The 19506-nt window shown below is 43.6% G+C and overlaps 1 protein-coding gene across 1 annotated transcript in view; it reads right to left on the bottom strand.

Moving 5' to 3' along the window:
- The window catches only part of PSMD12 (proteasome 26S subunit, non-ATPase 12), a 38816-nt gene extending 22119 nt beyond the window's left edge, over positions 1–16697 (bottom strand). The window contains exons 1-3 of the mRNA XM_066386508.1: positions 16491–16697; positions 4205–4264; positions 3969–4097 (exon numbers count right to left, since the gene is read on the bottom strand). Coding sequence (XP_066242605.1) covers positions 3969–4097; positions 4205–4264; positions 16491–16598 — 297 coding nt within the window. The 5' untranslated portion in view covers positions 16599–16697. The remainder of the gene's footprint in view (positions 1–3968; positions 4098–4204; positions 4265–16490) is intronic.
- Positions 16698–19506: the final 2809 nt, after the last annotated feature.

The raw sequence follows: 19506 nt of genomic DNA, 5'->3' as shown, positions 1-19506 counted from the left end.
GTCTGTCTGTTCTTATCTGTCCCTCTCTGTCAATAAATAAATAAAGGCATATTTTGATTATGACAGCAGAAAAGTAAACAGAAAATCTTGCTGTCAGTGATACCTCAATAAAGCTGAGGCCTGGTCTGTGGTGGCACAGTGGATAAAGTATCGATCCAGAATGCTGAGGTTGCGAGTTTGAAACCTTGGGTTGCCCAGTTAAGGCACATATTGGAGTTGACGCTTCCTGCTCCTCGCCCCCTTCTCTCTCTCTCCCCTCTTTTTAATGAATAAAAAATAAATAAATAAAGCTGGGGAAAGAAAATCCCATAATACACGTTGCAAAGAATTCCTTGAAAAACATTTCATGTTCACACAGCCCAGATTAGACTTTTAATTATCTGAAAAATTTGCTGTTCAGAGAATCAAGAGTTCCAGAAAGCAAGGTTTTATTGTAAAGTATATTTCTTTCAATAGGGACACCTAATCTCACAAAACATATGATTCTTCTAAAATTAATTATAATAATGATTTCTATAAGGGCACACAACTTGGATAATTCTAAAAGCTGTGCAAAAAATACATTAATAAAAATCAGATGAAGTGAAAGCAAAGACAAAACAAAACTATCAATATTCTAATGATAATTGAACATTCTGCTGTTCCCTGAAAATAAATGTAGGTAAGTCATTAGGGAAGTCATAACTGTAGTGAGGTTTACCCTCTGTGCTCAACTGATAGTGAATTAGAAACCACTAAGCAATCTAGAAAAGTACTACTTTCTAAGTCTTATAAGGCAAACAAAAAAGTTATAGGTAAAAGTAATTATGAAAAAAGAAAAGAGGTATTTTGAGCTCCTAAGCACTTTCCAGAGCTAGGAAGACATATATTAGAGCAAAAGGAGCAATCCGGAGTTCCAGTTCTGGTTATGTCACTGGCCACTGTGAGACTAACTCAAACTCCTTTCTCCAAATAGTCTTCCCATAAAACTCATCACAAACGTTCTCTTCCTCCTTTCATATCTCTTAGTACCTTTTGCTATTCTTATGTCACTTACTATATATTGTCATGTGTGTATGTAGTTTTAAAAAATCAATCCTAGGACACTTGTTAAAGATGTGCTATGACTTGTGGTTTAAATTTTTAAAAAATGTTTATTGTATTGATTTTAGAGAAAGAGGAATGGAGAGAGAGAGAGAGAGAGAGAGGAACATCGATCTGCTCCTGTATGTACCCTGAGCAGGGACTGAACCAGCAACCTCTGTACTTTGGGACGATGCTCTAACCATCTGAGCTATGCTGTCAGCCAGGGCTGATTTATGATTTATATTCTGTACTAAATTGCATGTTACTTGCATGTTTCTTCACATTCTAAGAGCCTTATATATAAATTTCAGTTTCTCCATCAGAAAATTAATGAAGTTAAAACTGAGACTCAGAGACACAGATAACAGTTAAGAGGTTACCAGGGAGTGAAGTGAAAGGAGAAGAGGGGAGTAAAGAGGGACAAATATACAGTGACAGAAAATGATCTGACTTCGGGTGACAGGCACACAACACAATTCTGTTCAAATGTTATAGAGACATTCACCTGAATCCTATGTACTCTTATTGATCAATGTCACCCCATTAAATTCAATTTCAAAATTAAAAGAAAAACATATTAAAAAGGAAAAGTAACAGAGTTAACAGAGTTAAATAGTTCCTTCTACTAGCTATGAAATTTTATAACTCTATGAAATTAAATTTGCATTTGAAGGATATTTGCTCTGAAATATATTAATACTACATATATAAAATACATATTTTTGTTTAACCCGGGTTTTTCCAAAGCTAATTAAGTACCCCTTTCAAAACTGTCCCAAGAGCCTGACCAAGTGGTGGTGCAATGGATAAAGCGTCAGCTTGGGACACAAAGGACTGAAGTTTGAAACCCCGAGGTTGCAGGCTTGAGCATGGAGTCACTGGCTTGAGCGCGGGATCATAGACGTGACCCCACGGTCACTGGCTTGAGCAAGGGGTCGCTTGCTCTGCTGGAGCTCCCCCCCCTTGTCAAAGCATGTATGAGAAAGCAATCAATGAACAACTAAGGAGCTGCAACAAAAAACTGATGCTTCTCATCTCTCTCTCTTCCTGTTTGTCTGCCCCCCCCCCCATGAGAAAAAAAACACTGTCCCATAGAAAGCAAGCCTCACCATGACTGGATAACTTGGTTGGTTAGAGCATCATCCTAAAGCACAAAGGTCGCCAGTTTGATCCCCAGTCAGGGCACATAAGAGAGCAGCTTGATGTTTCTGTCTCTCTTTCCCTCTCTTCCTCTCTCGCTAAAATTGATAAATAAAAGAAATTCAAGCCTGGCTTCTGGTGGCACAGTGGATAATGCATCGACCTGGAAGGCTGAGGTCACCGGTTCAAAACCCTGGGCTTGCCTGGTCAAGGCACATGTGGGAGGTGATGCGTCCTGCTCTTCCCTCCCTTCTCTCTCCTTTCTCTCTCCTCTCTAAAATGAATTAAAAAAAAAAATATATATATATAGCCTGACCTGTGGTGGCACAGTGGATAAAGCGTCAACCTGGAAACACTGAGGTTGCCAGTTCAAAACCCTGGCTAGCCTAGTCAAGGCACATATGGGAGTTGATGCTTCCTGCTCCTCCTCCTTCTCTCTCTCTCTCTCTCTATCTCTCTCTCACTATCTCCCCCCTCCTCTCTAAAATAAATAAATAAAAATTAAATATATATATATATATATGAACAAGTCTCTTTGAAAACCAGAGGAAACTGATGGTTTATCTATTTTGATCTCTCAACCACTCTGTGATGGGTTCTGAAATCATAACCGAGTACCAAAAAGCATATTTAAATGAATTTCACATTCATATGTACTAGATTGTCTCAAATCTGTATTAGTTCCTTTTTATTGTGGCAGAGACAGAGAGAGTCAGAGAGAGGGACAGACAGGAAGGGAAAGAGAGGAGAAACATCAATTCTTCATTGCGGTTCCTTAGTTGTTCATTGACTGATTTCTCATATGTGTCTTGACGGGGGGGGGGGGGGGGGGGGGGCAACAAAAAACAAGTGCCTTGGATGGGAAGCTGAGTTGGTTAGAGCACCATCCTGAAGCATAGGGATTGCCAGTTCGATCCCCATTCAGGGAACATACAGGAATAGATTGATGTTCCTGTCTCTCCCTGTCTCTCTCTCTTCCTTCCTCTCTTGCTAAAATCAATAAATGAAAATTTTTAAAAAGTAATTTTAAGTGTTTAATAAAAGCAACAAATAAGTTAATTATAGAATATCGAACTTGGCCCTGGCCAGTTGGCTCAGTGGTAGAGTGTTGGTCTGGCACGTGGATGTTCCAGGTTCAAGTTCTGGTCAGGACACACAGGAGAAGCAACCATCTACTTCTCTACCCCTCCTCTTCCCTCCTCTCTTTTCCTCTCTCTCCCCTCTCCTGCAGCCATGGCTCAATTGGCTCAAGTGAGTCATCCCTGGGTGCTGACATGGCTCCATGGTCTCCACCTCAGGCACTAAAAATAGCTCAGCTGCAGAGCAATGAAGCAATGCCCCAGTTGGGCAGAGCATCACCCCATAAGGGGATTGCTGGGTGGATCCTGATCAGGGCATATGTGGGAGTCTGTCTCTCTGGCTCCCCTGCTTTCAGTTAATTAAAAAAAGAAATCAACTTGATGAATTATAGCACAATCATTTAAAATAATAAATATGAAGATATGGAGCAACATGGAAATAGAATAAAACTGTATGAACACCCTCACTACAACTATAAAAATATACAACTTTATAAAGACTAAAAGAAGAAACAAAAATAGAAGCAATTATAAAAATGTGGACAGAAAAAAAATGTGGACAGAATTATTTAAACTCTTGAATGTTGTAATGTTAATTTATCAGATTTAAAGGAGATTAACAGAAAGGTTTTCTAAAAATCCTTATTTAAATGCAGATTAGTGTTTGAACAATTATGAACTTACTTGTTTTAACTGACTCCGTCTCTTTGATAAAAGCATAATATTTTCATTAAGTAAATCCCATTCTTTAGCCTCATAGCACATTTTCACTACTGCAACTAAGATGCGGGATGTAGACACCATATCAGAGGCCTGTAAAAATGATAACATCCTGAAAGTTAACAGAACCATGACATGAATGAAATAATTGATTAAATGTAATTATTGGTAACTGAGATTTTTCACTATAATCTACTCACAGTACGGGTCTGTTTTTCCAAAGACAGAAGGGTTTCAATGACTTCCTGAAGTCTTCCTTCCTAAAAGAGAAGATGAAAGTGAACAATGAAAACATCACCACCAACACAAAACCAAGCAACTAGTCTGAAAGGAGATGTTTCTGACACAGAAAGACCAACAGCTTATTTTAAAGGAAAAGGACCACACCATAACTATTTCTGTACTTTTCATTTTCATAATAGTGCTTGCTGCTCCAGTGGAAAGTTAGTGGTTTCCAACTTACGGCCCATAGCTATCTTTAACATTTCAAAATACCTAAGAAAAACTGAATATAGAACAACAATGATTTAACACCCAAATAAAATACCAAGTTTTTGTTTTGGATTCTAATTTATCAGTAAAGTAACATTTATGTATCTTGTTCTGAACAGAGATTCTTAACAAGCAGTCACATGTTGTCTTTTTAATTTTTTTGTGACAGAGAGAGGGACAGACAGGGACAGAGTTGAGAAGCATCAATTCCTCACTGCGGTTCCTTAGTTGTCCATTGATTGATTTCTCATATGTGCCTTGACTGGGGGGCTACAGCAGACCAAGTGATCCCCTGCTCGAGCCAGCGATCTTGGGCTCAAGCTGGCGACCTCGGGATCTCGAACCCAGGTCCTCCACATCCCAGTCCTACGCTCTATCCACTGCGCCACCACCTGGTCAGGCTAGAGAAGCATCAATTCTTGTTTGCAGCACTTTAGTTGTTCATTGACTGCTCTCGTATATGTGCCTTGACCAAGGGGCTACAGGAGACCGAGTGACCCCTTGCTCAAGCCAGCGACCTTGGACTCAAGCTGGTGAGCCTTGCTCAAACCAAATGAGCCTGTGCCCAAGTCGGTGACCTCGGGGTCTCAAACCTGGGTCCTCCACGTCCCAGGCTCATGCTCTATCCACTGCGCCATTGCCTGGTCAGGCCACACGTCTTTAAAGAATAAAAATGGAGGCCCTGGCCGGCTGGCTCAGTGGTAGAGCATCGGCCTGGTGTGCAGGAGCCCTGGGTTCAATTCCCGGCCAGGGCACATAGGAGAGCGCCCATCTGCTTCTCCACCCCTCCCCCTCTCCTTCCTTTCTGTCTCTCTCCTCCCCTCCCGCAGCCAAGGCTCCATTGGAGCAAAAGATAGCCCGGGCGCTGGGGATGGCCCCATGGCCTCTGCCTCAGGCGCTAGAGTGGCTCTGGTCGCAACAGAGCGACGCCCCGGATGGGCAGAGCATCGCCCCCTGGTGGGAGTGCCGGGTGGATCCCAGTCGGGTGCATGCAGGAGTCTGATTGCCTCCCCGTTTCCAGCTTCAGAAAAATACAAAAAAGAAAAAGAAAAAAAAGAAAAGAATAAAAATGGAAAATTTTCTATAAATTACCATAACAAATAATTTGAAACATGAACTTTTTCTTTTTAATTTTTTTTAGATTTTATTTATCCATTTTCAGAGAGAGGGGATAAAGAGAACAGGGAGAGGAGCAGGAAGCATCAACTCCCATATGTGCCTTGACCAGGCAAGCCCAGGGTTTCAAACCGGTGACCTCAGCATTCCAGGTCGATGGTTTTATCCACTGCACCACCACAGGTCAGGCAAAATAGGAACTTTTGAGAAGGAATAAAAGGAAAATTTAGTGGTAGGCTCTGGCTGATTGGCTCAGTGGATAGACTGTTGGCCTGGCGTGCAGGCACCTGGGTTCAATCCCTGGTCAGGGCACATATGAGAAGTGACCATTTGCTCCTCTCTCCCTCCTCTTCCCCTCTCACAGCCAGTGGCTCGACTGGTTCAAGCGTGAGCACTGAGGATAGTTTGGTTGGTCCGAGTGCCAGCCTACGGTGCTGGAACAGCTCGGTTGATTTGGGCATCATTCCCAGATGGCGGTTGCCGAGTGGATCCCGCTCAGGACACATGCGGGAGTCTGTCTCACTTAAAAAAAAAAAAAAAAAAAAGGATATTTGGTGGTAAAAAGATAAGAAACTGTAGTTTAATTTAGCAGTGACTTTAAAAATTAATAATTGTGCTGAAGAAAAATGAGACCACTTGGCAATACCCACACCTGCTATACCAAGTATGCTTTTGGGCAGATATTGATCCAAATGAAATACACCTCTTTTGGCCTACTGATAATAACCTCTACCGCATAAAACATTCTCCTTGGGACATATTAAGAAATGAAAATATCAAAATTCAGCCTGACCAGGCAGTGGCGCAGTAGATAGTGCATCGATCTGAGATACTGAGGACCCAGGTTCAAAAGCCCGAGGTCACTGGCTTGAGCACAGGTTGCCTGAGAGAGCATTGGCTCATAGATATAACCCCAACACCACTGGCCTGAGCTTCAGGGTCACTGGCTCAGCTGAAGTCCGTACCCTCCCTCAAGGCACATATGAGAAAACAATTAATGAACAACTCAAGTGCCACAACTACAAGTTCATGTTTCTCATCTCTCTCCCTTCCTGTCTGTTGTCCCTACCTAACCCTCTCTCTCCTTTTTAAAAAAGAAAAAAAAAAAGCAAAATTCAAACAATATAAACCTAAATGATAATATACCAGGGCAAAAACAAGTCATCCTATTAATAAAAACAAAATAAAACCACAGCACAAAAAACACAGTTACAATACTGATAATTAATAATAATGAATGTATTGGAAGTAATGAAAAGGGTTTTACTTAGAAACTGTCTAATCATAAATGAAAGAAATTGTGGGGTTTTTTGGGTTTTTTTGTATTTTTCTGAAGCTGGAAACGGAGAGGCAGTCAGATAGACTCCCGCATGCGCCTAACCGGGATCCACCTGGCACGCCCACCAGGGGTCGATGCTCTGCCCATCTGGGGCGTTGCTCTGTTGCAACCAGAGCCATTCTAGCACCTGAGGCAGAGGACACAGAGCCATCCTCAGCACCTGGGCCAACTTTGCTCCAATGGAGCCTTGGCTGCGGGAGGGGAAGAGAGAGACAGAGAGGAAGGAGAGGGAGAGGGGTAGAGAAGCAGATGAGCGCTTCTCCTGTGTGCCCTGGCCGGGAATAGAACCGGGGACTCCTGTACACCAGGCCGATGCTCTACCACTGAGCCAACCAGCCAGGGCCCCTTTGTTTTTGATCAAAGTAATCTCCAGAGGGAAACAGTTACCACCTGGCAACACAATGTAATGCAAAAATAGTTAAAATACAAAATAACTGTTTATTTAAGGTCACTTCCTGTCAAGTTTGCAATTACTGTTACTCACATGACAGTGATCAACAGTGTGTAGCTTACTGTATAGCATTCAAATTCAGAATTATGGGTTTTAAAGACCTGACCCCTACATGTGAAGGAATCACACACTGCTATGGAGCAATGGACTGCAAGTATCAATGAAACATTAAATGTCACCTTCTCAGTTGGCCCTGGCCGGTTGGCTCAGTGGTAGAGCGTTGGCCTGGTGTGCAGGAGTCCCGGGTTCTATTCCCGGCCAGGGCACACAGGAGAAGCACCCATCTGCTTCTCCACCCCTCCCCCTCTCCTTCCTCTCTGTCTCTCTCTTCCCGTCCCGAGGCTCCACTGGAGCAAAGTTTGCCCGGGTGCTGAGGATGGCTTCATGGCCTCTGCCTCAGGTGCTAGAATGGCTCTGGTTGTGACAGAGCAACACCCCAGATGAGCAGAGCATCGCTCCCTGGTGGGCGGGCCGGGTGGATCCCGGTCGGGCGCATGCGGGAGTCTGTCTGACTGCCTGCCGTTTCCAACTTCAGAAAAATACCAAAAAAAAATAAATAAGTAAAATTAAAAAAAAAATTCACCTTCTCAGAAAGATGTCTTAGATAATACTCTCTAATATCAAGTCACTCAGCATCTCCTTTTCCACTCAAGCCCACTGACTTTCTGCTATACAATGACCCCAAATTCTGTTCTATTTTTTTTTTTTTGTATTATTCTGAAGCTGGAAACGGGGAGAGACAGTCAGACAGACTCCCCCATGCGCCCTACCGGGATCCACCCGGCACACCCACCAGGGGCAAAGCTCTGCCCACCAGGGGGCGATGCTCTGCCCCTCCGGGGCGTCGCTCTGCCGCGACCAGAGCCACTCTCTAGCGCCTGGGGCAGAGGCCAAGGAGCCATCCCCAGCGCCCGGGCCATCTTTGCTCCAATGGATCCTTGGCTGCAGGAGGGGAAGAGAGAGACAGAGAGGAAGGAGGGGGGGGTGGAGAAGCAAATGGGCGCTTCTCCTATGTGCCCTGGCCGGGAATCGAACCCGGGTCCCCCGCACGCCAGGCCGACGCTCTACCGCTGAGCCAACCGGCCAGGGCAATTCTGTTCTATTTTAATGTTTACTGTCTTTGTAATCTCACTAGAATGCAAACTAAAAGCAGGGACAGTGTCTATATTGTTGATCACTCTTCGGTGCTCTGCACCTGGACAAGCACATAATGTTGCTTCTGTAGCTATCATGGTTCATCACTTTATTCCTGTGCCAGCTGTTAATGTGCAGTCTTGCCTGTAAGTTCCTTTAGGACTGGACCTCGTTTAATTAATTGTTGGTTCCCTTGCAATTGCCCAGAGAATGCACTGAATGTACTGACACTGACCTGAACTAGTCAGTCTATCTTAATGGCTTAAAATCCCTGATTTTTACTGTCATGGTAAGTAGGATGTGACAAGTTATACAGCTAACAATTCAGTGCCATTTGAGGAACACTACTATCAACTTCATTAAATACAACTCCCAATTCTCTAACCATGTCACTTCCCCTGCCTTCATCTTCCATGTTCAATCCTATGACTAAACATCTTCCTCCTTCCTTTCCTGTCTAATCACATAGTTCTTGAAATTCCACCTCCTCAATGCTGCCTTCTAACTCAGAGGAACAAAGTGGCCACAGCTATCAAAACCGACTTGTTGGAACACAGGACTTTTGTGAATCCTTTTTCTCATTAAAATAATCCTTGTGAATGAGGTAGATGACTGAGGAGTTTGTTTAACATCAGTACACGTTGGGTATCTATAAATTCCGTATGCCGGTGCCCATTCCTTAACTCAAATGGCTCTAATCTTTTTTTAAAATAATTTTTTAAAATAATTTTTAAAACATTAAAAAAATTTATTAATTTTAGAGAGACAGATAGGAAGAGAAGGAGAGCAAGAAGCATTCATTTGTTGTTCCACTGTAGTTATGCATTCATTGGTTGCTTCTCTTATATGTCCTGACTGGGGATTGAACCGCAACCTTGGTGTTTTGGGATGATTCTCTAATCAACTGAGCTACTGGCCAGGGCTTGAAGCCAGTCTTTTAATGATTTGTTAGACAATCTAAATCAGCTGATCTAAATGGTAAGAAAAAGCGAGTAAGAAGTTACCACAAATAAGAAAAATCCAGTAAGAAGTTGTCAGAAGTTACCATAAGTAGCTGAAATTTTATACCAATCCTTTTTTATTATTTTTTTAAATTATTTTTTTTAAGAGAGAGAGAGAGTCAGAGATGGATAGACAGACAGACAGGAACAGAGAGATGAGAAGCATCAATCATTAGTTTTTTGTTGCGCATTGCAACACCTTAGTTGTTCATTGACTGCTTTCTCCTATGTGCCTTGACCGCGAGCCTTCAGCAGACTGAGCAACCCCTTGCTCGAGCCAGTGACCTTGGGTCCAAGCTGGTGAGCTTTTTGCTCAAACCAGATGAGCCTGCACTCAAGTTGGTGATCTCGGGGTCTCGAACCTGGGTCCTCTGCATCTCAGTCCAACACTCTATCCACTGCGCCACCACCTGGTCAGGCTATACCAATCCTTTTAAATTAGTTATTTTTAAAATGAGTGTTTGCTGAAGCTGCTAAACATCAGTAAACTCTTTTATATTATACCTCCTCTTTATTTATTGATTGATTTTAGAGAGAGAAAAACATCAATCTGTTGACTCTTGTATGTGACATGACCAGGGATTAAGCCTGCAATCTTGGTGTACTGGGACAATGCTCTCATCAACCGAGCTACCCAGTAAAGTCATGCTACTCTTTACTTATTTATTTGTTTGTTTGTTTATTTATATTTCTCTCTGTGTGTGTGTGTGTGTGTGTGTGTGTGTGTGTGTGACAGAGACAGAGAGAGGGACAGATAGGAACAGACAGGAACGGAGAGAGATGAGAAGCATCAATCATTGTTTTTTTTCGTTGCAACACCTTAGTTGTTCATTGATTGCTTTCTTTTTATTTATTTATTTATTCATTCATTCATTTTAGAGAGGAGAGGGAGAGACAGAGAGAGAGAAGTAGGGGAGGAGCTGGAAGCATCAACTCCCATATGTGCCTTGACCAGGCAAGCCCAGGGTTTTGAACCGGCAACCTCAGCATTTCCAGGTCGACGCTTTACCCACTGCGCCACCACAGGTCAGGCCATTGATTCCTTTCTTATATGTGCCTTGACCGTGGGCCTTCAGCAGACCAAGTAACCCCTTGCTCGAGCCAATGACCTTGGGCTCAAGCTGGTGAGCTTTGCTCAAACCAGATGACCCCCCCTCGCTCAAGCTGGCAACCTCAGGGTTTCGAACCTGGGTCCTCCACTTCCCAGTCTGACGCTCTATCCACTGTGCAACTGCCTGGTCAGGCCGCTACTCTTTATTTTAATTTTTTTTAAATTTATTCATTTTAGAGAGGAGAGGGAGAGACAGAGAGAGAGAGAGAGAGAGAGAGAGAGGAGAGACAGAGAGAGGAGAGACAGAGAGAGAGAAGGGGGGAGGAGCTGGAAGCATCAACTCTCATATGTGCCTTGACCAGGCAAGCCCAGGGTTTCGAACCGGCAACCTCAGCATTTCCAGGTTGATGCTTTATCCACTGCGCCACCACAGGTCAGGCTTACTCTTTATTTTTAATATTAACCTTGAGAAAAGACTGCAGGTGACCTAATGAAGTGAAAAGACATTAAGAGAAAGGAAAAGAGCCTGGCCTGTGATGGCACAATGGATAAAGCATTCAACCTGGAATGCTGAGGTCATAGGTACAAAACCCTGAGCTTGCCCAGTCAAGGCAACTATGGGAAGCAACTACTATGATATGAGTTGATGCTTCCTGCTCCTCCCCATCCTCCTTTCTCTGTTTCTTTCTTCTCTCTAACAATAAATAAAATAAAAAATTAAGAGAAAGGAGAACCAAAGGATATATTCAATTTAAGAATGTAAGTAGTCCCCGCCTGACCTGTGGTGGCGCAGTAGATAAAGCAACGACCTGGAACGCTGAGGCTACAGGTTCAAAACCCTGGGCTGGCCTGGTCAAGGTACATATGGGAGTTGATGCTTCCTGCTCTTCCCCCCGCCCCCCTTCTCTCTCTCTCTTCTCTAAAATAGTCTTAAAAAAATTTTTTTTAAAGTAGTTCTCATATAAACATCTAGCAAATACACTAAAATTAAAAAGGAGAGGGGGACTCCTGCATGTATTAAGAACTGCTAAAAACTATTATCTTTACAGCTCAGAAAAGGCTCTCTTTAGATTTTTAACTCCCTGATACAAGGATGAAACAATAACTATTGTCACTTTAATTATCTCACCAACCTAATTCAGGGTCCTCAAATATCAACTGAAGACACAATAGAATGTAATGGTTAAAAAAAAGAATCTGGCCTGACCAGGCGGTGGCGCAGTGGATAGAGCGTCGGACTGGGATGCAGAGGACCCAGGTTCGAGACCCTGGGGTTGCCAGCTTGAGCACAGGCTCATCTGGCTTGAGCAAAAAGCTCACTAGCATGGACCCAAGGTCACTGGCTCGAAAGCAATCAATGAACAACTACGGTGTCGCAACGAAAAACTGATGATTGATGCTTCACATCTCTCTCCGTTCCTGTCTGTCTGTTCCCCCTATCTATCCCTCTATCTGACTCTCTCTCTGTCCCTGTAAAAAAATTTAAAAAAACAGACAAAACAAACAAAAAACCCCCCAAAGGATCTGTAGCCAGACTGCTCGGGTCTAAATCCCAGCTTTATCACTATGTTACCTTGGGCAAGATATCCTCTCTCTCAATTTTCTCTTTAGTAAAATGGGCATAGTCATAGTTTCTAGCCCACAGGGTTGGTATAAAGATTAAAGCAATACCTGTGAAGATATGTCTGAAACATAATCATCACCATAATAGCTAGCATTATATAAAACTCACACCGCAATAAATATTAGTTATTATTTTAAAAAAAATGTTTTTATTTATTCATTTTAGCGAAGAGAGAGAGAGAGAGAGAGAGAGAGAGAGAGGAGAGAGAGAGAGAAAGGGGGGGGAGGAGCAGGAAGCATCAACTCCCACATGTGCTCTGACCAGACAAGCTCAGGGTTTTGAACCAGCGACCTCAGTGTTCCCAGGTCAACGCTTTATCCACTGTGCCACCAGAGGTCAGGCTATTATTGTTATTTGTTAGGTGAGTGTCGGGACACAGAAACAGAATTGTACTAGGTCACAACTGCAGGAGAATTGAATGGGAGAGATCTGGCAATTTGACCACTTAGCTCCAGACTTCAGTTGGCCTTTTGAAGGCTTCTGCTACGTATGATTTTCTCCCTTGATACATCTTTATAAAAGTCTCGATATGCATATAATTTTCATCTTCAAATGTCTTTTACATTCAAAAGTTTCTTAAAGAAAGTAAGCATGAGCCTGATCAGGCGGTGGCGCAGTGGATAGAGTGTCAGACTGGGATGCGGAAGACCCAGGTTCCAGAACCCGAGGTCGCCAGCTTGAGCGTGGGCTCATCTGGTTTGAGCAAGGCTCACCAGCTTGCACTCAAGGTCACTGGCTTGAGCAAGGGGTTACTTGGTCTGCTGTAGCCCCACAGTCAAGGCACGTATGAGAAAGCAATCAATGAACAACTAAGGTGTCGCAATAAAAAACTGATGATTGATGCTTCTCATCTCTCTCTGTTCCTGTCTCTCTGTCTCTGTCTATCCCTCTCTCTGTAAAAAAAAAAAAAAATTAAAAAAAAAAAAAGCAAGCATGAAAGGGATAGTCCCTTAAAGGGGTTGTGGTATGTAGCAAGAACAATACTACTCATGTTCCTAGGAGACCCGAGCTTGATCTGGCTCTGCTGTAGGCCTTGGATAAACCACTTTTAGCTGCCTGAACCTTAGGTCTCTTACAAGTGAAATGAAAATAAAAATTTTCTTCAATTTTACTGGTAGGCTCGAAATAAAAAACAAAACAGGCCTGACCTGTGGTGGCACAGTTAATAAAGTAATGACCTGGATCGTCAGTTCAAGACCCTGGGCTTGCCTGGTCCAGGTACATATGGGAGTTGACACTCCTTGTTCCTCCTCCCCTCTCTCTCTTTCTCCCCTCTCTAAAATGAATCAACTGTCTTGAGCATTAACAACAATATTCTGAATAAATGACATACATTTAGTCACTAAAACAACTGCAGCAGTGAATTTTTTTTTCTTATTGGCCTATAACCTACTTGAGGGCAAGAGCATTGTCTAATAATCTTTATGCCCCTCACAATGCACTGACTAGGTCTTACACACAGTAGACTATCAGAAGACATGGATAAAGTGAGGATTTTTTTCTCCCAGTACATAGCTGTATTTTTTTTAAAAGTAAATGGTTTCTACCTTATGGATACTGTCATTTTATTAATCCCAAAGTGGTTGTTTAGGGGCTGACTTTGGCCTGTAAATTTATTTTATTTGATCTACCTGGTATTGGCTCAGATAGTATTTTAAAACAGATTAGTGTCCATTTTTGAAATATTGAGGAATTCCATATAAAAAAATCTATATTCCGGATTTTCTCCCTCAAAACAGAAGAGTTAACAAGGCTTAGCCTTCATCTCCAATTGGCAAAGATTAACTGGAGGTGAAGAGTTATTGCCCTTTTCTCCGGGCAGGTGTTCAGACATTCAGGTTTTCCTTATACGTGGCCCACTAGGCAGGACAGCACGGTGAGAGCATAAGCTCTAGAACATGTCTGCCTGGGTTTGCATCCTTTTACTTTACTAGTACTTTACTAGAAAATCAGGAATATAGATTTTTTTTATATGAAATACCTCAATATTTCAAAAATGGACACTAATCTGTTTTAGTACATAAACTACTCGATTAATGTCAGCCATTGCTCCTGTCTGACTGAGGAGCATGCGACTTCAAGTCTCCTAGCCTGCTCTCTGTAAAGTAGGAATAATAATAATAACTATCAAACCTGACCAGGCGGTGGCACAGTGGTAGAGCATTGGCCTGGGATGCTGAGGACCCAGTTCGAAACTCTGAGGTTGTAGGCTTGAGCACAGGGTCGCAGACTTGAGCGTGGGATCATAGACATGACCCCACAAGTCACTGGATCTGCTGCAGCACCCCCCCCCCCAAGGCACATATAAGAAAACAATCAATGAACAACTAAAGTGCTGCAACTACAAGTTTGATGCTTCTCATCTCTCTCCCTTCCTGCCTGTCCCCCCATCCCCATCTCTCTCTCTCTCTCTCTTAAAAAAACCTGTCACACAGGGCTGAGATAGGAAACAAATGAGTTACTGCATGAAAGCACTTATAAGAGTGTTTGGCACTGCAGAAACTACTTGATTAATGTCAGCCATTGTTACCTCTCTGGCATTGCAGCAGGTGCCTTGAGTTTTCCAACCCTTAAGTAACTGATGATGTTTCTTTTCTTTTTTTTATATTTTTCTGAAGCTGGAAACGGGAGACAGACTCCCGCATGCGCCCGACCGGGATCCACCCGGCATGCCCACCAGGGGCAAAGCTCTGCCCACCAGGGGGCGATGTTCTGCCCCTTGGGGGCATCGCTTCTGTTGCGACCAGAGCCACTCTAGCACCTGGGGCAGAGGCCAAGGAGCCATCCCCAGCGCCTGGGCCATCTTTGCTCCAATGGAGCCTCGGCTGCGGGAGGAGAAGAGAGAGACAGAGAAGAAGGAGAGGGGGAGGGGTGGAGAAGCAGATGGGCGCTTCTCCTGTGTGCCCTGGCCGGGAATCGAACCTGGGACTTCTGCACGCCAGGCCGACGCTCTACCACTGAGCCAACCAGCCAGGGCCTGATGATGTTTCTTGACTCTCCATGGGAAAGCTCAGAGAGGAATTCATGGCTCCACTCCATCAAGTGCACTGAACCTAAGAAATATGGGTGAATCAACTTCACCATCTTTCTCTATCCTTGTTTTTTGTAAAGCCTCATTAAGTTCTTTGTTGGAATAAAAGGCATTAAAATGTTTTCTTTCTAAGACTAAATGTGAAGTGTTACTTGTCATTCCGCCTGTCACTGAATTTGTTACACTTTAATGTACTTATGCAGTAGGCTTGTTAGGGACAAAAACAACCCTATTAGTGAAAACATCCCAGTGAATGCCTGTGCCTGGAGATGGATCAAGAAATTTAACGAGGCCTAAGAATAATGAGGCCTTAGCGACCACCCACACCCTAGTCAGAACTGTAACACTGGATAAATAACTCTGAGCTTTGGTTTCTTTGCGCATACTTAAAATGATACACAAAGTTGCCCGACCCATAGCAGGGGGTGTGACAAATGTCTGGGCCAAGTTAAATTTCGACCCTATGGGAGATAAGCAATTGGGCTAAACGACTGTTCAATAACTCTGCTAATTAGTGTTATTCTGCATTTTTGTCTGTGCCTATTTGTCTTTACTTATGTAGTTCCCACTGTGGGAGTAACTCCTTCCCAACCCAATCTTACTCATCCTTCGGGGCCCTACACAAACACTAGCTTCCCTGTAAAACCTTCCCTTGTCCCATCAGTAGGAATGAACAACTTCCTTCTGTGTTACAACAATACTTGATTTAATCTGGTATGGCATCCACCGCCAGGCATGACTTGTCTAATTCCTTATGTCCAGGGCCTCCTCCAGGTCGGAAAGCCTGTATTAATCACCTCGCACTGTCACTTTCCTGCCCCCTTTTTTGGCCAAAGGCCAGGCTCATCGCCATGATCGAGAAACAACTTGACACAACTGATTAAGCAAGAGCCACAGAACGAAACTCCCTGATCTATAGCCGGAATGCTGATGCGGCCTTACCCCCTGGGAAAGTACCGAAGTGAACAGTCAACGGTATCCAAGGAAACGCAAGAAGTACGAGCGGGCCCCGACAACTACAGGGTGGAAGTGACCATCTGCCCTGGGGAGGGTCTGAAAAGCGGTACGCACCAGCGCGCCCCGCCTGGCGTCTCCCCGATCCAGCAGACCTGGGGGGTCGGACCCAGCCAGGCCCCACCCGGGCTGAGGATGCGTGCCCCAGCCCTCAGGGCTCCTGAGGCCTAAGCACGCTCCGCGCCGTGACTCAGCCCCTGCCGCCCGCCGACCGACAGCCGGCCTCCCCTCACCTTGGCGAGCTTCTCGCACTCGGGCAGACGCTGGTCCACCGTGGCGCTGTAGTCCACCTCCATCTTGACGATGCGCCCATCAGCCCGCTCCGAGCCGCCGTCCGCCATGGTATCTGCCTGAGCCTCTCCCTCGAGGTTCCCCTGCTTCGGCCACCACTCGTTACCCACAGCGGAAGCCGCCTGCGTCCCCGCTCAGGCGGTGCGTGGGGAGCCCATGCGAAGGACCCCACGAGGCCCCCTACGCTGGCCGCCAGTCAGGCAGTGCCGCGGACAGCCGTAGTGGGCTGGGCAAGGGCGGGGCGCGCGCCCTGTCGCCCGCGTAGGTTTGTCCTTGGTGACAGGCTTCTCAGGCAAAATTTGCGGTGAGAAAATCCAATGTAATAGAATATAGGTCGTCATAAATATCCCTGCACCGCGGTTTTGAAATGTTATGCTATCTCAGAGCTGTGGGCAGATCGCTTAACTTTTTTCAAATCTCGGTTTTCTCATTTCTACAGGAGCAGGCTGAAATAAACCCTAAAGAAAAACAGTTCTAAGGTCTCATCTGGTTGAGAGTCTTGGTGGCTTAATCTGTGTGATCTCTGACAGCTCATCCATGACGATATGGCAGCAGCTCAAGTAAAGTATTTTCGGTTTGTTTTCATTTTTACTATAATACACAATAGTTGGTTAGATTCTTTAGAAAGACATTTTATATGCATTTCACTGTAGGACTCCTGTGAGCATCGAACGAGGTCACAGTGCGAAACTTTTAATTCTTAAGAACCACACAAGTTTTCTTTATTACCATCCGCACCATTAGGGTCCTTATGAAAAAGCTTAGGATCCTTGAAAATGAAAATGAGGTCGTTTATGGTGTGCTCAAAGTGTCCACAGAAGACTGGGAAGCAAATGGGAAATCTTGGAGTGGTCTACCTGTCATGTCCTGGTTCTCTATTTAATCCGCACCAACATCCGTTTATATATGCTGAGTAACCTTTAAAAATATTGTTCTGTAATGAAAACTGTGGATAATATAACCTATCTACACACAATTAAAAAAAAAGTAATCCCAGTTGTAATGTAAAGGAGAAACATTGCAAAACAGCGAAATAATATATACTTCAAAATATAAATGCTGAAACATTTCTACAGTAGAAAATACTAAGTGTCATTTGCTTGTATGCATAAACAATGGCTATAAATGCAAAAGCTACAATTGCAATAGTTATGTTCTATTGGTTCCTCAAGCATCATAAGGGTTTTCTGTTGGTGGCATGATTTTTCCCAAATAGTGTAGAACTTCTTGATAAAGTTCTGATTGTATCAAAATATAATCTTCCATTGTTTTTCACAAAGAAGAATTCTTAGAAATTTTAGTTCGTATTAAAACTTTAAAGTCTGACCAGGTAGTGGTGCAGTGGATAGAGCATTGGATGAGGACGTGGAGGATCCAGGTTCAAAACTCCAGGTTACTGGCTTGAGCATGGGCTCATCTGGTTTGAGCGAGGCACACACACTAGCTTGAGCCCAAGGTTGCTGGCTTGAGCAAGGGGTCCCTCCGTCTGCTGTCGCCCCCGGGTCAAGGCACATACGAGAAAGCAATCAATGAACAACTAAGGTGCCGCAACAAAGATGAGATGCTTCTCATCTCTCTCCCTTCCTGTCTGTCTGTCCCTATCTGTCCCTATTTCTGTCTCTGTCACAAAAAGAAAAAAAGAAAAAAAATAGAATAGCTTGGAATCAGTAAAATGGAATTAGAGCCTAGGTCTTAGACACATAGGTAGGTGTCTAGCAAGTCATTGAAAAGTCTGATGGAACATGGGACAGTGTTTCATTGTGTAAGTTTCTTGCATTGTAGATGTCTAGCATCCCAATTACATGTTACTATCTCCCCTCAAAACTCCCTTACATATTTCTGAAACACACTCTAGGAGCCAGTATGGTAGGCTAAGATGTTTTCTGGCTGTATATTTGGTGTGCAGTTGGTTTAAACTGACTGGAATAGACATGAGGATTGGGAGGTCTACATTTTGTGAGAAGAGTTAGAAAAGACAAAAAGTAACAAAGTGCGATGGAATAAACAGTTGTGGTGTCCAGAACCAAAAGAGTGTGTGGGGAAATAAAAGAAAAGAAAAGAAAGAGTGTGAGGAGTGAATAAGAAAGAGGCAAATAGGTAGAGAAAACTCTAATTGATTCCCACACCAAACTGAAGCCTTTCTTCCCTAAGATTGGAAGTAATAACAACAACAAAAAGCAAGTTGAATTCTAGGGGGTAAGCTTACAAAGGAAACAAAAAATTAAAGGGAAGTAATAAAGAGGGAACTCAGTAAAAATGTCACCAATGGGAAGAGAAAATAGGTAAGAGCCCCATAGTATAGACAGACTTTTTATAATCCTTTGTTTGAGTGAATGGGAGATTAAATTTGTAACTTTGTTAGAAAGAATTTGATTTCAGAGGAGAAAAATAGGCAGTGGAAGAATAAGGAATCTGGAAGGATGAAATACTGATTAGAAAAAATTTATTCAGAAAGAAGAATAGGGATGTGAGGGCGATCTGGCTGCGACATCTGTCACCCCATTGATCGCCAGGGTTGATTTGGCTGATCTGGCTGGCTAGGCGGGTGTCCCCTTCCTCCCTCACTGCTCCATGTGCGTCCCTCCCGAAGCTGCGCGCTCGGCCGAAGAGGACGACCTTCCCCGCTAGAGGAGAGAACCGTTCTTCGGTCAAGGGTATACGAGTAGCTGCGCTCCCCTGCTAGAACCTCCAAACAAGTCTCAAGCTCCATTTGTAGGAGAACGTAGGGTAGTCAAGCTTCCAAGACTCCAGACACATCCAAGTGAGGCGCTGCATGTGGCAGTCTGCCTTTCTTTAAAAAAAAAAGAAAGAAAGAAAGAAAGAAGAATAGTAATGTATATTATGATACTAATTATTGAAAATAATGTGCCTATATATATTGATTACTAATTTTGGTATATTTTTGGTCAGATTTGGCATTTCTGGCATGTTCATCTCACAGGCTGTGCTCATAGCTGA

The sequence above is a fragment of the Saccopteryx leptura genome, chromosome 5 (genome assembly GCF_036850995.1).
Source record: "Saccopteryx leptura isolate mSacLep1 chromosome 5, mSacLep1_pri_phased_curated, whole genome shotgun sequence".
NCBI classification, from domain to species: Eukaryota; Metazoa; Chordata; class Mammalia; order Chiroptera; family Emballonuridae; genus Saccopteryx; species Saccopteryx leptura.
The sequence above is the reverse complement of the archived record's forward strand: the minus strand, read 5'-3'. Positions and strand labels throughout refer to the sequence as shown.